The 20,043-nt window shown below is 58.3% G+C and overlaps 1 protein-coding gene across 1 annotated transcript; it reads right to left on the bottom strand.

The window, feature by feature from the left end:
• Positions 1-5,556: 5,556 nt before the first annotated feature.
• On the bottom strand, positions 5,557-14,883 carry TMEM82 (transmembrane protein 82). Its single transcript, XM_054009244.1, has 6 exons — positions 14,678-14,883; positions 14,522-14,594; positions 12,080-12,254; positions 9,630-10,038; positions 8,443-8,630; positions 5,557-7,770 (listed from the first exon to the last, which is right to left on the bottom strand). Exons 1-6 carry the CDS (start codon positions 14,763-14,765, stop codon positions 7,648-7,650), a joined length of 1,056 nt encoding a protein of 351 aa, XP_053865219.1. The 5' UTR covers positions 14,766-14,883; the 3' UTR covers positions 5,557-7,647.
• Positions 14,884-20,043: the final 5,160 nt, after the last annotated feature.

Here is a 20,043-nt window from a genome sequence, read left to right as displayed (position 1 = left end):
TCCGGCGTCTGGTGGAGGTTCAGGAACGGCTGCTGGAAAATAGACTGCCGCTTCAGCCCCTGTTCCACCCTCCCCCCTCCCCATGTTCCGTATCCTCCTCACCCAGACGTGTAAGAACGCGGGGGGGGAGGCTCCGTACACCTTCCCATTCCACCCCAGTAGACAGCCCAAGCAAAAGGCTGTCATTTTTTTAACCTTTTCTTTGTGGCTTTTTCCTTCCCAGCAATCCTCCTCCCAAATACCACCCGGGTTCCCTCCCTCTTTTTCTAATCTATTAATAAAGAATAAATGATTTTTAAATGATAGTGGCTTTATTTGGTTTGAAAGAAAGCTGGGGGAAGGGGCAGGGTGGGTTCCTTACAGAAAATCAGTCAGTAAAGGGGGAGGGTTTTCATGAAGGAGAAACAAACAGATATTTCACACGGTAGCCTGGCCAGCCATGAAACTGGTTTTCAAAGCTTCTCTGATGCACAGCGCTTCATGGTGTGATCTTCTAATCGCCCTGGTGTCTGGCTGCGCGTAATCAGCAGCCAGGCGATTTGCCTCAGCCTCCCACCCCGCCATAAAGGTTTCCCCCTTACTTTCACAGAGATTGTGGAGCACACAGCAAGCAGAAATAACAATGGGGAGATTTCTTTGGCTGAGGTCAGAGCGAGTCAATAATGAACGCCAGCGACCTTTTAAACGGCCAAATGCACATTCTACCACCATTCTGCACTTGCTTAGCCTGTAGTTAAACAGCTCCTGACTCCTGTCCAGGCTGCCTGTGTATGGCTTCATAAGCCATGGCATTAAGGGGTAGGCTGGGTCCCCAAGAATAACTATGGGCATTTCAACATCCCCAACGGTTATTTTCTGGTCCGGAAAGTAAGTCCCTTGCTGCAGCCCTTTAAACAGAGTAGTGTTCCTGAAGACGCGAGCGTCATGAACCCTTCCCGCCCAGCCCGCGTTGATGTTGGTGAAACGTCCCTTGTGATCCACAAGTGCTTGCAGCACCATTGAAAAGTACCCCTTGCGGTTTATGTACTCGGTGGCTTGGTGCTCCGGTGCCAAGATAGGGATATGGGTTCCGTCTATTGCCCCACCACAGTTAGGGAATCCCATTGCAGCAAAACCATCCACTATAGCCTGCACATTTCCCAGAGTCACTAACTTTCGTAGCAGCACCTGAGTGATTGCTTTGGCTACTTGCATCACAGCAGCCCCCACCGTAGATTTGCCCACTCCAAATTGATTCCCGACTGACCGGTAGCTGTCTGGCGTTGCAAGCTTCCACAGGGCTATCGCCACGCGCTTCTCAACTGTGAGGGCTGCTCTCATCTTGGTATTCTGGCATTTCAGGGCAGGGGAAAGCAAGTCACAAAGTTCCATGAAAGTGCCCTTACGCATGCGAAAGTTCCGCAGCCACTGGGAATCGTCCCAGACCTGCAACACTATGCGGTCCCACCAGTCTGTGCTTGTTTCCCTTGCCCAGAATCGGCGTTCCATGGATAGAATCTGCCCCATTAACAACATGATCTCCAAAGCACTGGGGCCTGTGGTTTCACTGAATTCTGTGTCTGTGTCCGTGTCCATGTCCTCATCATGCTTGTCGCTGCGCTGCCGCCGCCGCTGCCTCCTCGCCTCGTTTTTCTGGTCCTGGCTGAGCATAAACTCCACAAGAACGCGCGAGGTGTTTGCAATATTCATGAGTGCTGTCTTGACCTCAGCGGGCTCCATGCTTGCCGTGGTATGGAGTCTGCAGTGTTCACCCACCCAGGAAAAAAGGCGCGAAAATGGTTGTCTGCCGTCCGTTGCTTTCATGCAGGGAGGGAGGGAGGGAGGGAGTGAGGCTGTACCCAGAACCACCTGCGACGATGTTTTTTGTCCCATCAGGCACTGGGATCTTAACCCACAATCCCAATGGGCGCAGGAGACTGCGGGAACTATGGGATAGCTATGGAATTGCTACCCACAGTGCAACGGTGCAGAAATCGACGCTAGCCCCGGTACTTGGACGCACACCACCGAATTACTGTGCTAGTGTGGCCGCACTCATTTCGACTTTATACAACCTGTTTCTCAAATCCGAATTATCTAAATTCGGATTAATCCCGTAGTGTAGACATACCCCAAGAGGGAAGATCAGGGTGCATCATGGGAAACATAGTCCACCCAGAGAATGTAGTCTATAGAGGCAAATAGGAGTATTAGGCACCTGACCTACAACACCCATTTCTAAAAACCAAAATATTTTGGATTTTGGCCAGAATTTTTGGTATTCAACTTCTTGCCACTAATCAAACTTATCCATCCCCCTTTTCCATCCAGCTCCACTAATCATGCTGATAGGTAAAGCAACATTTATCACCTCTCCACACCAGAGCAATTGCAGTCTTTCTACCCTGCAGGACCCAGCACTCCTCTTAAAGTAGGGTCTCATTTTTATGGGCCTCAAAGGGTTCTGTGTCTACTTCTGGCCATCACATGACCCTTGCACTTCTTAAAGAGACAGTGGATTACCAAACATCTCTAATCTTGCCTTTAAAAAAGCAGTAGTGGAGTGGAACCTTCACTCCAAACCACTCGGCATGTCAGGGTACGCTGGAGTTTATGGAATCAAGTCCCTGCATCTGAACCTGCTCCTACAGTGTTGAATTCAGGTTTGAACCAGCAGCAGAAGGGGTCCGATTTACAGCTACAGGTCAGGTGCTGTCGTTCTCAGTACCTTTGTCCCAAGATGGCAGAAATCCCAGTAGGACAGTGGAGCTCCCAAGAGCCCCACCATTCAGGCAAATCTTGCAATATTTTCTTCAGTGCCTCTTATGACATTTTCTACCTGTCCGTGCTGAAATTTCATGAGATGAGCTTGGGAGATTTTTGGCTCCTTTGGATCCAAATGCAGACCCCTCACCCAGATTCAGCGTTAGACCGCTCCTGGAGTCTGGTCCAGATCCGAACACACCTCCTCAGTCCAGGTCTGTTAGAAAAAAGACATTGTATGTTACCAGTGACATATGGGCTGGATCAGTCTAGGCGTCAGAACAGCAGACTGGCATATAGGAGACCAGGATTCTATCCCTGGCTCCCTGTGTGAACTTGGGCAAGTCATGGCATTGCATGGTGCCTCCATTTCCCCATCAGTAAGACAGGGATACAGGTGCTTTGAGAACCTCAGATGCGCGGTGCCGTGCATGTGCACAGGACTAGTGTTGCCCGGTGAGCTGGCAGGGGCTATAAAGTCAAATGTTGACCGGAACAGGAAAGCAAAGTCATTTCTGTCATAATGACAGCAGCCTCCTTTAAGGCCTTTCACCCACCAGCCTGCGCCTTCGTGTGCAGGCACAAGTCCAGGCAGGGTGCGGGTTGGGGAAGGAATGTTGCCGTCAGCATTATGCTGGCAGGGCGCTGCTCGGCAGCGGGTAGCTACAGGCCCTGAAGCAGACCCTGGGATGCCCGCTGTTCGGCGTTAGAGCAGGGATTCCTGCCAGCGCCCGGGGGACACAGGGAGAGCTGTCAGTGCCCGTGAAGAAAGCTGGGCACGATTCCCGAATTTCCCAAGGCCCCCCCGGCTTTCTGAGGCTGAGTGGGCATCGCCGCAAACGCTGCTCTTCATCGTGATGAGGGGGAGCCTCAGCCCACCCCCTCAGCAGCTGGCCAGCTGCGCTGCCAGCCCCGCAAGCTGCTGTCTGAGGAGCGGATGCGACAAGTTGACGCAGGCCGAGGGGAATCAGCAGCAGAGGTGGGCTGGGCTGACCTGTGGGAGAGCCCCCCAGGGCCTGCGCTGCCCCTCTGCATCGGCATCACTCGACAGCAAGTCCAGCTCGGACCTGTTCGCACCCAGGTTCATTCCCAGCCAGCCGCTGCTGACGCAGCCCTTTGCTGGGACACTGGTGAATAGCAACAGTGACACCCTGTGGCCGGCTGGTTGGCCTAGATCCCTGCTCCGCATTTGCAGGAGAACCAGCTGATCCCAGCACTCAGAGCCAGGGGCTACATCCCGGCCAGCCAGTGCTCAGAACCCCACTGGAAGTGTGATGCCCATCAGAGATACAGTCACTGGTGGGGGCCTCAGTAGCTGGGTGGCTGCAGGAAGTGGGCCGGGGGATGCAGTAGTGACTGGGCTGGTGCTGATCCCATGTGGTGATAGCACTTTACAACCCACAAGCTCCCCTCTCTGCTACTGCTCCCCCAGCCCCTCAGCTCCCCTCAGTCTTTTCTGCTAGCCCCTGCTGGGAACACCTGCCTCTGCCCATGGGCTCATGGTCATCCTCCCTCTCCTCCTTCACCCTGGTCATGAGCACAAAGGAGAGGGGCACTGGGGGTGCAGAGCCAGCAGCCGGGCATGGATCTACATCAGGGCAAGTTGTTCCAGGAGAAGGGGGCTTTGAAGGGGAGGATGGTCCTGGAGCTAAAGCCTGTAATAGGCCTCTGGGTTCCACTGCTGCCTTTGCCTTGTGCGGCCTGGGGCCAACTGCTGCCCCAGGTGTAAAATGCGGGTTGTGATTCTGCAGGAACATGGGCCTTGCATCGTGGGACCCTGCCGTGGCTGGCCCTGCACACAACCTAACTTCACAACGGTGAATGGTGCAGTGAGCGCAGAGGGAGGTAAGTTTTCACCCTGGATTTCACAGGCTCGAGAGGCTGAGTGGGGCTGTGCCCAGGGCCGGCTCCAGGCACCAGACGAGAAAGCACGTGCCTGGGGCGGCACATTGTAAGGGGCGGCATTCTGGCCAATTTTGGGGCAGCCAGCCCAGCCCTGCAGGGGCACGAACTAGCCATCCCCGCTGCTCACTGTGGCCCCGGGCTCTCCGGGATGCACCACTCCCCACCGCGGACACCGGCCTCCGCCACCTGTGTCGCTCTGATCCCGGCCCGGCCGAGCCCTCTTTAAAGGAGCGGCTGAGCCAGCACCTCCTGCAGCCCCTGGGGGCGCCGCCTGCCTGGCCGGAAGAGGCACCCCAAGGCCGGAGGGCTGCCTACGGGCGGAGAGAGCGGGCGGGTGCCGCCCTTCACCCCCCTGCAAGCCGCCTTGACCGCCCTCCACGCGTTCCCTGCAGCTGCCGTTTTGTTGTTTGTTTTTGCTTCAGCAGTCGGGCTGCCTTTTTTTTTGGCCTGGGGTGGCAAAAAAAGCTAGAACCAGCCCTGGCTGTGCCTCACAACTCAGGCCCTGGAGTTGGCCCATTCCTTAGTCGCTGGGACTGTACCCTGCCGGGGACAGCAAGGGGGGCATGGGGGTAGGGTACAGTCATAGGAGGCAGGAGCCCTGAGGCCAGTTCCAAGCCCCCGACTCTTGGTAAGGTCACAAACTCTCTGTGCCTCAGTGTCCCCATTTGCAACGAGGCCAGTACCCCCCGCCTCCCACGGGCTGGTGAAGAGCACGGAGATCCCAGCCGGAAGGTTTTAGGGCCAACATCTCCCCATTACTTGGTCCCTACTGGAGAAACATGATGCGGTTGGGCTTTGGAGTGGGGTGGGGCGTGCGTGTGTAAAATGAGCAAATCATGCTGGCTTGGGTTAAAATAAAATCACCACCATAACCCTTCCACACAGGGAGCGAGAGCCCTTCAGCACCACTTAAGAGAAGACGATTTTTTATTTAAGCTTCTCTCCCAGCCAAGACATCAACTCCCCACAAAATTTCACATCCCCAGCTGGCCTGCAGCCCCCATCTCACCAAGGCAGGCAGTGCCACCGTGAGACCCATCAGTCAGGCCAGGCTTGCTAGCATTGTCTACTCAGCCGCCCGCTACTGGAGTCCGTTCCCACTCCTGGGTTACAACAGGTGGCAGCAGGGTTTACGGTAGGAGTGGAAATGGTTCTGCAGGACCCCCGCCTGATGTGGAAGGTAGGAGCCCAAGAACTGGCATGTTGGACTGGCCTGTGATGTTACCTTCACCCATCATCTTACTTGGCTGGATAGGCCAAAGCTAGTGAGATACAAATGCCGGTCAGCCGGAGGAGGGCAGAGGCAGGGCAGGCTGGCGGGAGGTGAAGAGAAGATTGAAGCACCTCAGGCCACGTAGCTCCAAACATTTCCTGTCACTTCGATTGCCACTGATCAGGTCAGGACCCTCCCACGGCCAATGATAAACAGTCAGAAGCGCCGTAATGAGGGACAGGGCTCTAGCCACCCACCTTCCAACTCAGTGTGTTTTAAACACTTTATTCTCACGGATGGCCATACAATTGACAGTACAAACCTCCATGGATTCCCCTCTTCCACCGCACTCACTAGACAGGGAAGCTGATGGGCACCACGTCTCATTATGGGACGGTGGCTGGAGCCCAGCCCAGGCGCTCACTGAAATCACAGCCCCAGAGGATGTGGCCCAAGGGTTCTGAAGGTGCAAGGTCGGGGAGAGCCTGAATGGGACCGAGCAAACCCATGGCCGAGGGGGACGAGGCAAACCTGGAGCAGGAGGTCCAGACAGTCCCATCATGGGCTGCTCAATTTCAAGGTCAGCTCCAGCCTCACACGAAGGCAGCAAATCAGAGATCCCGTCCAGCTGAGCCAACCCCTGCTATCCAAACATCCAGCTGCAGGCTCATCCCCTTCAGAGCCCCTGAGGAACAGCTCTATGCCCCCGGGACAGTTAGATGCTCAGGGGTACTGAGGGACACCCAGCCCCTGGCATAGAGGGACGCTGAGGAGGTGCACACGGAGGGGAGGGCTTGCCTGCTGCTGTGAGATGAGAGGGAGCCCCCACCTGCACCAACACCCAGTGAGGAGGGGTATTTCCTTGGCAATGAATTAGGAGTGAATTCTTTACAGGAAGGGTGTAGGTCCTGGATTAACAGGCCTGGACCTCCATCCCCCAGCTTGTCTCCTCTGCTGCCCTGCCAAGGGGCCTCAGCCTTGACTTGAAGGGGGAACCTCCAGGAGGAGAGCAAGGCCCATGTCCATTCACTCTCTAGCAGCTGCTGAGCAGGGGGCGGATGGGGACTGAGAGTCAGGCAAGAGGGACACCTGTGCATGGATCCAGCTGGCCACCAACTCATTCCACCCAGGCCACCAAAAACCTCAGATGGCAGCAACCCCGTCTGGCTTCGACCAAGCTCCTCCTAGCCACCCCGTCCATCATGGCCTCTTCCCTGCCACCCACCTCCATAACTGGCCTTATGCACCAGTTCAGTGGGCAAGACACTTGGCTTTGGGGTTGATCCAGAGACAGGTGGCTCCGGACACGAGCATTGCAAGCTCAGGCGCTCGGAGAGGCTGGGATCACTAGCCCCTGAGAGCTGCTGGTCGGGGCAAGCTAGAGACAACCTGGAAAGAGCCAGCAGGGAAAGTGAAACCTTTCAAGGCCAGGCGTGCGGGGGGGACTGGTTTCCCATTCTCCAGTATGCGATGCAGCCCGGAGGGCGATGGGGGCCTCCCCATTTCCAGGGACCAGTGCAATTCGACCAACCGCAGGGTGTTGGGGGTGGGGGGTTGAGGGGAGCAAAGAGTCATCGAGGTAGTTAACCTGGGACTGTGCAAACAACTGTCCATTTGAGAACGTCCTCAGCAGATCTCCCCCGAGCCTGGTTTGCTACTGGAGCACGTACGGCATGTGAATTAAGCCGCTTCAGTGGGCACGGCCTGGAGCTTAAAATGTCACATTTCAGTCCCAGTCGCTGGGGCTTTGCCGGTCTCGCCATCGCTGGAGCATGGCAGCCCCCTGCTCACCTCTCGGCTCCGGCCCCTCCACTTGAGGACCTAGTCACGGAGCTGTATTTTCTGCCAGGGGCCTCAGGCCTAGGCTGGGGCTGCCTGGAACCGGATTCTGGGAACCTTTGAGAAAAATCCTGCGGAGAAGCAAAACCCCATCCCCCACCACCACACTAATATTAGACAGCGGACAGCCTCTCCAGCCAAGAGCCTGCCTTCACAGCCTGCCCGAGCGGCATCAGGCATAAGCCAACCGGCAGGTACCTGCGCCCCATAGCTACACAGCCTTGGCCCACTCCCCAGACAGGTGTGCCCTGAGGAGCTGCTACCTGTCTCCCTCCCACGCTCGGGGAGCAGGTCTCTGCTGGAGTCAGTGTCATTCCACCCCAGAGAACTGGGCCCTTGCACTGGGCACAGATGTTCTCATTGGCTCCATTGTAACTGGTTGCTGGCTTCATCCTCCTGCCTCCATGGCAGCCCCTTAGCTACCCATCCTCGTTCCCGTCGACCCGCTGTGCTTAACATCCTTCTCCTCTCCCCTCACTTCCACAATTCCTCCCCCTCCACAGAGTCGGTGAGGCCCAGAGCCCATCATGTGAGTGCCAAGCAGACTCTCCTGAGATTTCCAAGGCAGGGGAACAGTTCTGCCCTTGCAAGCCGACTCACAGTCCCTCGGAGGTTAGATTGCACAGGGCAGGGCTGGATTTGCCCCGAGGAACACAAGAGACCATTCGGCAACACTAGGGCATCTGGCTGCCCTCGTGCTCCTCCAGGTGCAGCATGCGCGTACGGTACGTGGGCAGTCTCACCTGCGCCCGGCAGATGTCCAGCATGATTCCTGCCCGAACCAGGCACCAGATCTCACCCACCAGCGAGATGAAGATGTTCATGATGTCCATCCACCGGCCCACCGTCATGAGGAGGATGAGCAAGCCTCCCATTCTCACAAACACCGTCTGATAGACCATCTGCTCGCTGGGGTTATGCCTCTGCTCCTCTGTCAGGAACAAAACGGTCACGGCATGAACCATTTCCTCCCCTCCCTTTGGGCTCGGGCAGCAGCTTCAGCCAGGTGGCTGCTATGGCCAGGAAAATGGTCCCTTCCTGAGACATTGGATTCAGCTACACTGGCGCTGGAGGTGTAACTCCCAGCTCGGGCTGACAGATCTGCACTGTATTTGACCAAACTAACGTGCTAAGAACAGACGAGTAGCTGCAGCGGCACAAGCGGTGGGACGGGCTGGCCACCTGAAGTATGCACTGAGGGTCCCGTACTACGCGTCAGCATAGACGCGCCCTTTGCAGCCGCATTGCAGCCACGGGAGAGCAAACTGGCGTCTGTACTGTCTCCAGGGAGGGGCTGCAGGAAGCCATGCTCCTGACCTGCTGCCCGGGACAGTCCAGATCTCTGCCCTTGGCAGAAATCGGAGAATGGATCGTAGGCGTTGGAGTCCTATGACCTGAGCTAGGCAGGAGGTCAGAGGAGAGGATCACAGCGGTCACTTCTGGATTTATAATCTGTGGCTCAAGGTGGTGAGAACAGTTCCCAGGACCATGCTTCATTGCAAGGGCAAAGCTAAAGCAGAGGTTAAGAACGAGAGAGAAATATGCCTGAGCGTTACCAAAGCTACACAAGCAGCAGGAGAGAATTCGGTCCCATTCTGGTTCCAAACATTCCCGCCCACCACACTCGCTCCACCAACGAAGCGCAAAACAGAAGCAGCACATCATCAGAACAAGCTCCCATTGGCTGATCATACCCTGGTGGGCAACTTGACCCCTTGTCCTGCATCCAACGGCTGGACTTGCTCATTGGGAGGTCTCCATTTAAAGGTCCCGTTTTGAGCGGTTGGTCCCCACGAATAAGACCAGGGGGTTCCTCCGTCATGCCTGGAAGTGCACAAAACAAATCCCCTTGCCAAAAAAACCTAGGGGCCTTGGGAGCATCCGGCCAGGAAGGAGCTCAGCTGGTTTCCAGCTGCCACGGGGACCTCACCTTGCATGTAGATGACCAGCAGGGTGTAGCAGATGGTGAGCGGCGTCCAGAAGCGAATGGCCTCCGAGGTGGTGAGGAAATCCCTGTTTATCAGCGCGACAGCGGCCAGGTCAGCCACCACGAAGGTGATCTTGAGGGCGTTGCAGAGCAGGGCGGGGATGCCGTGCCAGGCGGTCAGCAGGAAGATGCAGACCCCGCAGTAGCGCTCCTTGCTGTGGAGCTCGTACATGGTGCAGACGTGCCGGGCCAGCCTCCAGACGTAGCAGGTGATCAGGCCGGCCAGGCCCAGGCTGAGAAGCAGGTTGTAGCTGCGGTGGGGAGCCCCCTCCAGGAGGTAGCTGAGGCTGCAGGAGATGCCGCACCCCAGGGAGTACTGGCACAACAGGTACAACTGGCTGCTGTGGGCCCCCTGCGGAAGCGGAGCATTGGAGATGCAGCACGTTAGCTACACGCCCGTGGGATGGCTAGTTACACATGTTCCTCCAGACGGAGCCCAGCGGCTGGTCTAATTCCCCGGCACAGCAAGTGGAAACCACTCAAGACGTCAGAGAGCAGCCGCCAACTTGGGGCGGCTAATGTTACACCACAGCTATGATCATGGTGGTGTCACAAGACAGCGGAGTAAGCGCTGGGACCAGAACGCGGCTCCTTCAGCTACCTACCTACCACCTGAGCTACGGGACTGCCCCAAGACAGGTAGCTCCTTTGTTCTCCGTTGCCCTCTAATGTCTGGCACAACATCCCTTTGCCTGTCCTCTCCTCCACATCCACACCCCCACGTGGCCTGTGGCCATGAGTTAAGACTTCATAGACCTCTGCCTTGAGGTTTCGTGAGCTGCAGACCCTTGGGCAGAGGAGCACTGGTAAAAACGAGGAGCTCCCAACCCTGGTAGGTTCTCCCATCCCACAGCAGCCCAGATACAGGACGGTCTGATGAGCAAAACCTCTGGGCCTACACTTGCTTCTAATCACGGTCATCTGACGCTGCCCAGGAAGGGTGGTCCAGCGGCTAGTACCTTAGGCCGGTGGTTTTCAACCTTTTTTTTCTGGCAACCCAGTTGAAGAAAATTGTTGATGCCCACGACCCAATGGGGCTGGGGATGAAGGGGTTGGAGTGCAGGAGGGGTCAGGGCTCTGGTCTGGGGGTGCAGGCTCTGGGGTGGAGCTGGGGTTTGGGGTGCAGGAGGGGTCTCTGGGTTTGGGGGGGCCTCAGGGCTGGGGCAGGGGTGTGGGAGGGGGTCAGGGCTCTGAGTTGGGGGTGCAGGATCTGGGGTGGGGCCAGAGATGAGGGGTTTGGGGTGCAGGAGGGGGTCAGGGCTCTGGGCTGGGGCCAGGGTTTGGGGTGCAGGAGGGGGCTCCAGGTTTGGGGGGGCTCAGGGCTGGGACAGGGGGATCAAGGCTTTGGGCTGGGGGTGCAGGCTCTAGGGTGGGGCCAGGGATGAGGGGGTTGGGGTGCAGGGGGGGCACAGGGCTGGGGCAGGGGATTGGGGCGTGGGGTTGGGGCACGGGCTTACCTCCAGCTGCTCCCGGTCAGTGGTGCAGCCAGGGTGCTAAGGCAGGCTTCCTGCCTGTCCTGGCACTGTGGACCGCGCTGCGCCCCGGAAGTCGCCAGCAGCAGGTGCAGGCACTGCCCCCCCAGCTCCTGGGAACCGGCCAATGGGAATGTGGAGCCAGTGCTCAAGGTGGGGGCAGCGCACAGAGCCTGGTGGCCCCACCGCCTAGGAGCCAGACCTGCTGCTGGCCGCCTCCAGGGTGCAGCGCAGTGTCACATAGGTAGGGACTAGCCTGCCTTAGCCAGGCACCACCGCCGACGGGCCTTTGACTGGCCCGGTCGACGGTGCTGACCAGTGCTGCCGCGACCCAGTGCCTTCCATTCCGCAGTTTGAAAACCACTGCCCTGGGCTGCCACTCAGCAGATCAACATTTGACTCCTGGCTCTAGTCTCTTGGTCCTCAGACCAGCGAGGTGTGGAGAAGTAATCAACGTCAGCTCAGCAGCACCTCCCTCAGGCCAGTCGCAGGGGTGTTCAGAGACATCAACGAAGGGACTGCCCTTAGTCACTGGGCACTCCCTGGGGCAGGAATCTTACAGGCAAATGGAAGATGGAGAACCATGCACAGTGTGGCCTAGTGAACAGAGCACTAAACTGAGACTCACGAGACCTGGGTTCTGTTCCTGGCTCTGTGTGACTTTGGGCAAGTCTCTACTCCACTCTGCCTCAGTCTCCCCTTCTGTAAAATGGGGATAAACGACACAGATCTCCTTTATTAAGCATTTTGAGATCTACTGAAGAAAAGTGTCCTGTCAGAGCTGTGAGTTATTACTACAGTGCACTAGACTATACATCAGGAATCCACCCTCCTGGTCCAGGCCCAACGATGGCTCATACACGACTACAGAGAGTATCAGGAGATTATTACACAGGCCCTTACCCAGAGACGACGACTCACCTTATTCAGGGACAGCAGCATAGACACAGCCCTGAGGGAAAACTCCAACACCACCAAAGCAGCCACGCGATACCCAACCACCGTGAAGATCAACGTCAGGAGAAAGAGGTGGACGTGATCCAGCAGGGACCACTGGGAGCGGATGGTCTCCTTCTCCTTCTGTCTGTCCGGGTCACTGGGAACAGAGAGACACACGCTCAGGATCAGCCCTCCGACTCCCCCCATTACTCCAACCAAGAGCAGCTTTTCTTGCTTTCGCCTTTGGTCCATCCAGGCCCCTCTCCTGCCTGGAGGATGCCCCCTGCTCCCCAAGTCCTCCATCCAAAGCAGCTAATAACTACCACAGCAGCTCAGGATCCCAACGTGTTACCCGTCTGCTCTAGTTTATGCATAAAGGCCAGCACCGCACATCCAGCCCCAGCGAGATGCAGCCGACTCTGGGGAGAGGAGCTTGAGTCAAAGACACCAGCCGTACGCTTATGAACGAGGGGCAGGAGATCTTCACAGAGCAGCGGGACTCGTGTGGGTCTTTGGGTCTGACCCAAGAGATCCAGGCACACGAAGCTGCCCAGGGTTGGCTCCACCTGACGGGCAGCGACTCTAGAATTCTGGCCACACAAGAGGCCCCCTCAGCCGGAAAGTAAATAATAACCCCAAAGAAACCCAGTTGCAGACTCTTCCCCCACCCCAGCTACCCACCCATTCTCCCAGAGCTCTTCAACCTACACCAGGTCCCCTGTCCCAGGCCCCCCCGGCAGCTGTTCCTCACAGATCATCTCCTGGGCTCTGGCCATGGGGGAGAGCGGGTCCACTCTGGTGGAAGGTTCAGGGCCAGGGAACGGGGTGTTCCCCTTTGGCTTTTGAGGTGGCAGGTCTGCCCTGAGCAGTGTTGGGGTGGGGGGCAGATGTCCCAAGGCTGGAGCAAGGAGAAAGGGAAGGGACCCCTTCCAGAAGCAGATGGGGCTGGGTTGAATAGGCTGCAGCCTCTCCGTGCAGGGGTAGCTTGGTGCTTTCTCCTCCCAGTGCTGCAGGCAAAGGCTCTGGGGTGCGCCCCCATAGGCACCAGAGACACCCAATTCCCAGCCACAGGGGCGCTAGTGGGTCCCTCTCAGAGAGGGCGGAGCAGCTCGACCAGCAGAGGTTGCCAACCATCCAGGATTCATTTCATGCAATGAAACCTCCAGGAATAACGCCAACCAAAATTGGCCACCTGAAGAGTGGCCTGTGCATTGCGGGGTGGGGCACAAAGCCTTCTTTTTTTGCCAATCTTCCCCCACTTCCCCAAGTGTAACTAGTATCTGGCCCCTGCTGGCCCCCAGAGGCAGCCTTAGGACTGTGGGGCCAGCCAGGGAGCTGATCTAACACATTGGCCGAGCCAAGAGAGGCCCTGAACGTGTGTCTGTAACGCGATAACTTTGGAAGGCCAGGTCTGGTCAATTCCAAAAGCCAGGGAATGTTCTAGACATCACTGGGCAGAACCCTATTGATTGGGGGGGAAGGGAGGGAGGTCAGAGAAACCCAAAGGAGGAAGTGGGGAGACCCTGTCATGTGGTTGGCAGAGCCAGCAGCTTCAACCAGGCTTGCAGCCATGGGGGGCAGCCATGAATACCATCCAGCGTCACACCACCCCAGCCCAGCTGTGCCCATCCTCCCCATAGAGGCTAACATGCTGACCCCCAGAATGACTTAGCGCCAAGACAGAAGGAATTAATAATGGGCTTGCAGGAGGGGAGGGGGGAAAGGAAGGCCCCCAGGGGAAGAGGGAATGTGGGTACAGAGAGCCCCTGGCATGCAGGGCAGAAAGAGAGAGAATTTTATGGGGGAGGGGGACACCCTGTGCCCTGGCATGAGGGAGGAGCGGGGGGATTGCAGGGAGTCCCTGTAGTAGAAGGGGATGAGGGGGCAGCACACAGGGATCTGGGGGGGGGGGAACAGAGGGATGTGTGCAGTGAGCTGGGCCTACACAAGGCATGAAGTGTGTCACGCCCTTGTTGTATAGGCTAGTAACCAGCGTGTGTGAGAGAGCGAGAGAGAGCGCGGGGGGGGGGGGCAGCCTAGCCCCAGATACCAGTTAATCTTTGCAATCAGCTCCAAGGCTCTGCCCAAGGGAAAAGAGCTAGAGACTCAAACAGCTTTTCCCCCGCCAGGCCCAGGGGCAGCTCCGATACCAGGGGACTGGCAGGAGCCCAGCAGGGGACAGAACCCGCCATTCCAGACAGCCCGGTATGGTCCCGCTGCAGGGGTAAGCTGCGACCCGCCTGGATTTTAATGCCAGGCGTCAGAGTCCATTCTTCTCCACGTGGGATTCATGCAGCTGGCGTGCCCGTCTCAACTGAACCCGCAGGGCGGTGGGACCCGGGGGCAGGGAGAAAGGGCTTGGAGGAAATCAAAGCTGCTCAGGGAATCATTTTTGTTGGGACGAGCGATTCCTCCCCCACTTACTTCAGACACTGGATGTAGAGATAAATCTTCACCAGGCTGCAGAGCACAGACACGGCACAAGCTCCTATTAGCCCTGCAGGGGAGAAAAGAGCCAGGTGGGTCCTGGGGAAGCCAAGGAGACCAGAGAGGGAAGCTAGTAAAGGGCTCTAACCTCACCTTGCAAGAGAGAGTCCAGCAGGGTGGAACCCCAGGCCAAGCTGGGGAAGCCAGGGAGCCAGGAGGCCAAGAACTCAAAGGAGAACATTTTCCACCAGCTCTGAGCGGGCTTGGAACCAGGTGTGGGGAGCGGGGCTGATGTCAGTCTCAAAGGTCTGCAGAGAGGCGTTTGATAAGAGGCACCAGGAGGGAGCTAGAGTGCTGGTGAATCATTCTCCATGTACCCTGCCTGCAATCAGCTGGCCAGAGAGGGCTGGGGGAGTGGGAAGGGCTCTTCACAAGGTTGCCTGGAATTCCTGCGTTAAAGGGACCCAGCCAGGCAAATTCGTTCTGCGGCTGGGCTAAAGAAATCGTTCCAGTCGTCGCCCCATTCACAGCCAAGGAACAGATTTCTGTTCAGCACCAAGCATTCGCCCTGCCCATTTCACAACCCAAACACTGCAATGCTTTGCTAGCCTAAGGCAGCCAGGCCCGGTGGCAACATGGAGGGGAGAAGCTGGGTTCCGTGCTTGGTTCTGCTACCAACTCAAAGCCTGGGATATGGGCAAGTTATTTTGCTGCTTGTGCCTCAGTTTCCCCGTGTGTAAAATGCAGCAAATGCTGCTCACCCTCCTTTCTAAAGTGCTTCCAGACCCTCTGATTCAAACTCTCCTTGTGTCCTTGATATTGTTAGTAGTGCATGAAAACTGACCCACCCCCGCTTCTCCGCTAGCCTCCGAGCATGAAACAGAAACAGCCAAAACGTGGCAAAGTACCAGTTTTAAAAAAACCCTTTCGGGTTGTATCAGCTCAGGTTTTGGTGCTCACCTAGGGGGGAAAAAATGGTTCTTTTCTTAAAGTGATTTTAAGCCTGACCCCGCCCCCCATGTGTGTAGTTAATCAATGTAAGCGTGGGGGCGGGAGCTGATACATGGGAGAGAAACTAGAGGAAAAGCTGATCTCTGTCCCGCTCACCCCCTTTCCTCCGCTCTCTTCTGTCTGGGTATTTCTGCCAAGCCAGGTGGGATCTATGTGGAGAAGATGATGGCACAGAACCACCCTCCGTTTACACATCCCTGCCACAGGGTGGAAGGTGTGAATGGTCCAATATAACATTTCTCAGTCGGTTTCTCATCCCAATGGCATTTGGGTGTTTGAATTAACCCCCCTTTTTTTTCCGAGCAGTGTGGCCAGACACTGAGGGAAAGGGACTTAGTGGTTGGTTAAAGTAACCAGTGATTACTGTGATGCCCTGATACTTAACCCCTTCAGAGCTGCAATCTGAAGGCCCCGCTCCTGTGATTAGCTCTGTGTGGTCAATGCCAACACCCATGCACTGTGCAGGGCTCATTGCTGGCTGAGCCTAATTGTAGAGCACGTGAGTGGAACATGCTTCAAATCATAGTCAACTGGGTTTTTAGGAGAGCAGGGCACCTTTGGGGGCACGAGCCCAAATCTGCCCCACCTCGCTCCCTGCTATTGGAAACCCTCCCCAATGCTCGGAGTTGCAGCCCTGCCTGCAAACCCTCGAGCGCATCTAGAGGCCAGGTGTCACCTCTTTGGGACCTGGCCAGGTTCCTACAGCTCGGATAGTGGCCCCCATCCCTTAGGGCACATGGCGCTGTTTGGGGCAGGAGGGTTAATTGTTTGTGTCAGTTATTCTTGGCGCTGGGCGCGTCTGCTCCAGCCCACATCCATGGCCTTACAGCCCAGCTGCCCCTGGGATGCTTTGAGGGGAGTCTGTCCTGCAAGACTTTCTGCTGGTGCAGGGGGATAAATTTGGAGGGATGCGGGGGGGGGGGGGGGGGAGTTAGAAGGGACAAGCTGGGTGCTTGACAGGAGGGGCAGGGACTATTCATGGCTTGATATAGATGTTGGCCACATAAGCAGCCACCTAAAGCATCATCATTTTAAGCACCTCTAGCCCAGCCACCCCCTACCCGCTGGAGGCCAATCAGTGACGGTCCTGGCCTTTTCGGAGTGCTCCCCCACACCCCAACTTTCAGAGGAACTGGCTAGAGCAGCAACCCCTTTCAGAGGGGAAACCCAGCACTGAATCGGGGGAGAGGGGGTCTGTATATTGCAGAGTTTCTGTGCCACTCGCTGGTGGCATCAGGGCAGGGCACCGGGGGGTGATTCTATGGGCCATGCCCCTTTCCGCAGAGCTGTATGCCCTTTGCTCCAGGGGCACAGGCATGATGCCAATGAAGTATAATTGGTCACATTTCCTGCATGTCCCCAGTAGATGGCAGCAGGAGTCCACAGGGACCCAGGTGAGCTAGGCCTGGACTCAGGGCCAGGAACCGGTTTAGTGCCTGGTGCCCAGGGCTGGGATCGCAGCCCTGCGTGAACACACTATGGCTGACGCGCCTGGGATTGAACTAGGGATCTCCAGAGCTGAAAGCACAAGCGTCTACAGCCTGAGCCACAGCTGGGGGCTGTGAGAGATGCCTCCCCCCGTGGGTCCGCCCCGAGGGGCCCGTAACACGCTCCCCAGCGGGTTACAAATGCCTGGCAGCGCCTGCCCTGCTGCCAGTACTGGCATTGGCCGGCTGCATGTGCAGCCTGGCACGGGCACCAGAGGCCGACTAGCAGGTGCCTAGGGCGGCACCTTGGTGCAAGGGATGAAGCTGGTGGGGCTGCCTGAGGGCGGGGGCAGCTGCCAGCTGGGGCTCTGAGGAGCTGGAAGCGGCCCCCTGCCCCTTCTCCGGGTGCTCCCCGCCCCCAGCACAGGTGAGGCCGGGGCTCAGGCGCTGAGCAGCTCAGGGCTACTCCTGGCAGCACCATGAGCGCGGCTGGGTCTCCACCTGGCTCCATGTCAGTGCCCAGCCCCCACGGGCACCCCAGCTCCTGCTTCAACGCCGTGGTGTCTGGGCTCTGGGGGCGCTGCCACCGCGTCCTGGCTACGAACCAGACAGCGAGGTGCTCACCTGGAACAGGCGGGGCCCAAGCTGGGGGGCAGAGTGTGGGGCACTGGCAGTGCTAGGTCGGAGGTGTCGGGACCACCCCACTCCCTGCGTAAGGAAGGTCAGTGTGCCCAGTCCTGGTGGCGTTGTGTGGGGCCGGGGGAAGGAGGGGGACGTGCTCTCCGTTAACTGGTGCCTATGGGCTGGGAGCTGCCCCCTGCGGGGACATTGGGCTCCTTGTGGTCGAGCTGAGCCGCTCCAGGGGGAGGAGCTGCTGCTGCCCGAGCTTGCTCCCCTCTTGGGCCCTGGGCAGCTGGACGGGCCTGGAAAGGGCCATTGGGCAGGGCAGCCCTGGGTGAGGGTATTGCCTACCCAGAGGGCAGGGCTCAGTGGCTTGCAGGGCCTACGGCTAAGGCCGAGGGGGTCTTTCATCCTGGCCTGGCCCAGTTCATCCCGGCCTCTGTCACTGGGGCACAGCGGCCGCTGCAGCCCCAGGCCGGGGTCTGTCCCGGCAGCCTCCAACCCAGCAGCGCCAGGTCTGGGGGCGGTGGTAGCGGCAGCAGGGGAGGTGCCGGAGCTCCACTGCAAATTTCTAAAGGGGTGGGCGGCAGACAGGGCCGGCTTTAGGAAATGCGGGGCCCAATTCGAACATTTTTGGTGGGGCCCCGGCAGGGATGACAATAAAAAAAAAAACATGTCAAAAAAGCCTTTCATTACTTAGCAACCGGTTCCCTATAAAAAGTTCTGATTTAAGGGCTGTGCCACAGTATGTATTTTTTGTACCAATAGGGTTACCATACATCCGTATTTCCTCCCGGACGGCCATTTACAAACCAAAATGCCTGACATGTCCGGGAAAATACGGATGTATGTTCACCCTACCTAAAGTTCTTTTTTAAAAAGATGGGCCTGAACTAGAAATGAGCTTGGTTTCACATGTGTGGGCCCCACCACTCCCTGGGGGTGTGCTAGAGTGACCAGATGTCCCGAGTTTATAGGGACAGTCCCGATTTTTGGGTCTTTTTCTTATATAGGATCCTATTACCCCCACCCCCGTCCTGATTTTTCACACTTGCTGTCTGGTCACCCTAGGGTGTGCACATGTGTGGGTCCCAGCTGCTCCCTGCCCCCCTCATTGAAGCAGGTGTGCAGGGTTATGCCCTGGGAACTGCAGGGCACCACTGGACATGGGGCTGGCTGGAGGCAGGGCAGGGCTGACTGGAGGTAGGGTCTGGCTGCAGGCAGGGCAAGGGGTACGAGTCTGGCTGGAGACAGGGGTGTGTGGGATGGGCTGGCTGGCTTCAGGCAGGGCCGCAGGGGTTGGCAGGGCTGGAGACAGAGGAGTGCAGGACTGGCTGGCTTCAGGCAGGGGGGTGCGGCAGGGGTTGGCTGGAGACAGGGCAGGGGGTGCGGGGCTGGCTACAGGCAGGGCAGGGGGTGCAGGGCTGGTGTGGGAAGGGGTGTGTGTGGGGCTGGCTGGCTTTGGGCAGGGCTGCAGGGGGGTGCACCAGGGGTTGGCTGGAGACAGGGCTGGGGGTGCGGCAGGGGCTGGCTGTGGGCAGGGGGTGAGCGGCTGGCTGCGGGCAGCGGCAGGGCAGGGGGTGCAGGGGTGCTGCAGGCAAGATGGGGGTGCCGGGCTGGTGCGGGCAGGGGGTGCAGGGCTGCTGCAGGCAAGACGGGGGTGCAGGGCTGGTGCGGGCAGGGCAGGGGGTGCAGGGTTGCTGCAGGCAAGACGGGGGTGCAGGGCAGGGGGTGCGGCAGGGGCTGGCTGCGGGCAGGGGGTGCAGGGCTGGCTGGAGACAGGGGCTGGCTGAGGGCAGGGCAGGGGGTGCAGGGCAGGGGGTGCGGCAAGGACTGGCTGCAGGCAGGGGGTACAGGGCTGGCTGGAGACGGGCTGGCTGCGGGCAGGGCAGAGGGTGCGGGGCTGGCTGAGACGGGCTGGCTGCGGGTAGGGGGTGTGGGGCTGGCTGGAGGCAGGGCAGGGGGTGCGGGGCTGGCTGAAGACGGGCTGGTGCGGGCAGGGCAGGGGGTGTGGGGCTGAAGACAGGGCAGGGGGTGCGAGTCTGGCTGGAGACAGGGGCTGGCTGCGGGCAGGGGATGCAGGGCTGGTGCGGGCAGAGGGTGCAGGTACAGCCCACCCTGTATGGTAAGTGCCCCCTCCTCCTCCCTCCCCCACTGGGGTAGCAGCAGCAGCAGCCCGGGGCTCGGGGGCTATTTAAAGGGCCCAGGGATCCCCTGCTTCCACCACCCCAGCCCTTTCAATAGCCGCTGGAGCCCTGGGGAAGCGGTGGGGCTCCAACAGCAATTTAAAGGGCCGGGGCGGTAGAAGCAACGGGAGCCCCGGACTTTTTAAATAGCCCCCAGAGGCCTGCAGCCCTACCCCAGGGCTCCAGCAGTGGGGCTCTGGTGGCAATTTAAAGGGCCTGGGGCTTTTTAAATTGCCCCCTGGGGAAGCCGGGCCACCCGGGTACAGCACACTGG

Source organism: Malaclemys terrapin, chromosome 19, assembly GCF_027887155.1.
Source record: "Malaclemys terrapin pileata isolate rMalTer1 chromosome 19, rMalTer1.hap1, whole genome shotgun sequence".
NCBI lineage: Eukaryota > Metazoa > Chordata > Testudines > Emydidae > Malaclemys > Malaclemys terrapin.
The sequence above is the reverse complement of the archived record's forward strand: the minus strand, read 5'-3'. Positions and strand labels throughout refer to the sequence as shown.

Bases quoted from the DNA above. Each gene is read 5' to 3' on its own strand.
- TMEM82 (XM_054009244.1), bottom strand. From the start codon at position 14,765: ATGTTCTCCTTTGAGTTCTTGGCCTCCTGGCTCCCTGGCTTCCCCAGC. The intron at 12,255-14,521 runs GTAAGTGGGGGA...CTCTGTTCCCAG, and splicing joins CTCTACATCCAGTGTCTGAA to TGACCCGGACAGACAGAAGG. The intron at 7,771-8,442 runs GTGAGACTGCCC...GCTTCTCCGCAG, and splicing joins TGGACATCTGCCGGGCGCAG to GATTTTTCTCAAAGGTTCCC.